The 2,415-nt window shown below is 38.5% G+C and overlaps 1 protein-coding gene across 1 annotated transcript; it reads right to left on the bottom strand.

Annotated features, from left to right (window-relative positions):
* Window positions 1-968: 968 nt before the first annotated feature.
* LOC115767435 (splicing factor YJU2) lies at window positions 969-2,289 on the bottom strand. Its single transcript, XM_030711728.1, has 3 exons — window positions 2,208-2,289; window positions 1,579-2,147; window positions 969-1,519 (listed from the first exon to the last, which is right to left on the bottom strand). The coding sequence occupies exons 1-3, from the start codon at window positions 2,229-2,231 to the stop codon at window positions 1,165-1,167; spliced, it is 948 nt and encodes a 315-aa protein (XP_030567588.1). The 5' UTR covers window positions 2,232-2,289; the 3' UTR covers window positions 969-1,164.
* Window positions 2,290-2,415: the final 126 nt, after the last annotated feature.

Genomic DNA, 2,415 nt, shown 5'->3' with positions numbered 1-2,415 from the left:
ATATACATACCAGTGTCTTCGTAATTTATGAAATTTAATGGATTTTTTATTACTTTACTTTTAATTAAAATATAATTAAATATTACTTTAGTATATAAGCATATATATATATATATATTTATAATTTGTAATTGTTTATTTCGCTTGTGATATTATTTATTATTATTTTTTGATCGCTTAAACATTTGCAGCTGTATATATATGGCACCTGTTACCAATTAGTATCTAGTTTTAATTGTAGCTCCTAAGTCCCAATTGCCACGAAATCGGCTATGAATTGCTAAAATAATGTATATTGCCTGAATGCAGACAACTATTTAAGTCTGTTTTATGTTGCTACTATTTCAAATTTGATATATGTTTATGTGAATTGATTTGCCTTATGCTTATGGCCTTGACTATATATATATATTTATATATAGTATTTGAAAAATCTAGAATCGTAAGTGATACATTTTTGAAGCAAAATGAAGTCAACAAATTCTAATAAAATTCAAATTTATAAAATTTAAACATCTTCAGTTGTAAAACAATTTCAATTTATACTAACTATTAATCTAAGGGCAAGGTTCAAATTCTCTATTTGTATTTTGCGATCTTAGTGCTGATTCTTGGTTCTTGCTGATCCCAAAACAAATGCTTGGGAACGACGAGGTAGAATCTAAATTAAGCCTTTGCTTAGCCCAGTTTTCATTAAATTTAATTTAAAAGGAGCTTAAGGCACATTTTACGAATCATGTGCATAAATTCTCTACAAAACTAAATTTAAGGGCATAAATATTTCAATTTCTAAAATCTATAACTAAAAATTGGAAAATCATGCTGCATCATCACGGACTAGATTGAGTTTCTTACTCGTAACCGATAAAGAAATAGTTTTCGAGAAAATATAACTTCTGTAATTCTTCGCACCCAAATAGTAAGTTAGTTCCAAGCTAATGAAACCTTTCTACCTTTAGAAACTGACTTCCTCCTCGCATAGAAGGAAAGGTCTTGGTCATGCAGATATTTCATGTTCTGAGTATATAATATGTATATATAGAAGATATGGTAAGCACATACATTTATTACATGTTCTCTCCTACTTATTTGTGCCTTAGCATAAGCTTTAGCTAATTGGAATAAAAACTAAGACTTGACATAAATGCTAATAATGTGCAAAGGTCAGTTGGAATCCTCAGAGCTGTCACTGTATGCAGCCAAAAGGGATAAACCAGCAGGTGCTGCTGCCGGCTTAGGCGTGACTATTGCGGATGCGGCTGCCGTAGCTGTTCTAGTTGCAGTTGTATTTGCTGCTCCTGCTGCAGGCTTTGGTTTCACCAGCACCAGAGGCGTCTTGCGTTTTACTAGCTGAGCGCCAGCTGTGGCTTTGCTGGGCGCTGACGCACTGTTGGGCTTGGCGAATTTGGCGGCTGGTGGCGCTGGCAATGCTGTCTCCTCCTCCTTCAGCTCCTCGATAATTTCCTCAGTGACAATGCGCGTGCCGCTGCTCTCCGCTTTGTTTTTAAAGTTCACAGATCTAACGAATATAAATGAATTGTTTAGGAGATCATATCAAAGGGCTAGCTGCAGACTTACTTGACAAACTCCTCATCTTCACGTTCCTCGCGCTCCTGGCGTTCACGTTCCGTTTCCGCAGGATTATACTGCTCCAGCATGGTCGTGTAGTCCACAGTTTGTTGTCGTCTGTTCAAATCGCGCAGCTCCTCGAGACTCTCGAGCATTTCGATTTCGTTGCGCGACTGTTGCGTGCGATTCTCGAGCAATTTCATGGGATTGTTAGCCTCCTCCTCGCGTTCTTCACGCTCCTCGCGACGCGCCTGCTCCTCGGCCAGTTTCAATGCCATAAAATTACGTGTGGCGCCCGCTTCGATCTCGTAGTCGGTGTTCTGTGGATCCGTTTTGAACGAGATCTCCTGCAGGCAGCGCGTGCACTTGATGTAGAATCTATAGATACGTATGCCCAAATACGTTTCATTCTCCACATCCTCCTTGCGCGCATTAAACTTCTTGCCCTTGTATATGTATTCCCCGCAAGTTTTGCAGCGCATATTAAACGGTGCCATCAATCGGACTGTGTATTGCCGATTTTTGGCCAATTTCATGCGCGGTATCTTCGATGGATCGAAGTCCGGCGGATAGTATTTCTATAAAGAATTCATGGTTAGCGCAGGGCACAGGCCATATAAGGGCATAATTCTACTCACGTTTAACACTTTGCGCTCAGACATTTTGTTGATGCACTACTAATTACTAATTATCAGCTTTGTAAATAAATGTTTTGTGCTTCTTCCTACTAATTTGCCATTCACACTAGCGGGAGAAAGAAACGTGCCTGTCTTTTAATATCGATTGTTTTTCGATAGGCACGTAGCGAATTTAACGTTTTTCGATAACATGTTCTATTACGTACTC

The sequence above is a fragment of the Drosophila novamexicana genome, unplaced genomic scaffold (assembly GCF_003285875.2).
Source record: "Drosophila novamexicana strain 15010-1031.04,08,12 unplaced genomic scaffold, DnovRS2.1 tig00001395-arrow-arrow-pilon, whole genome shotgun sequence".
In the NCBI taxonomy this organism is placed as follows: domain Eukaryota; kingdom Metazoa; phylum Arthropoda; class Insecta; order Diptera; family Drosophilidae; genus Drosophila; species Drosophila novamexicana.
The sequence above is the reverse complement of the archived record's forward strand: the minus strand, read 5'-3'. Positions and strand labels throughout refer to the sequence as shown.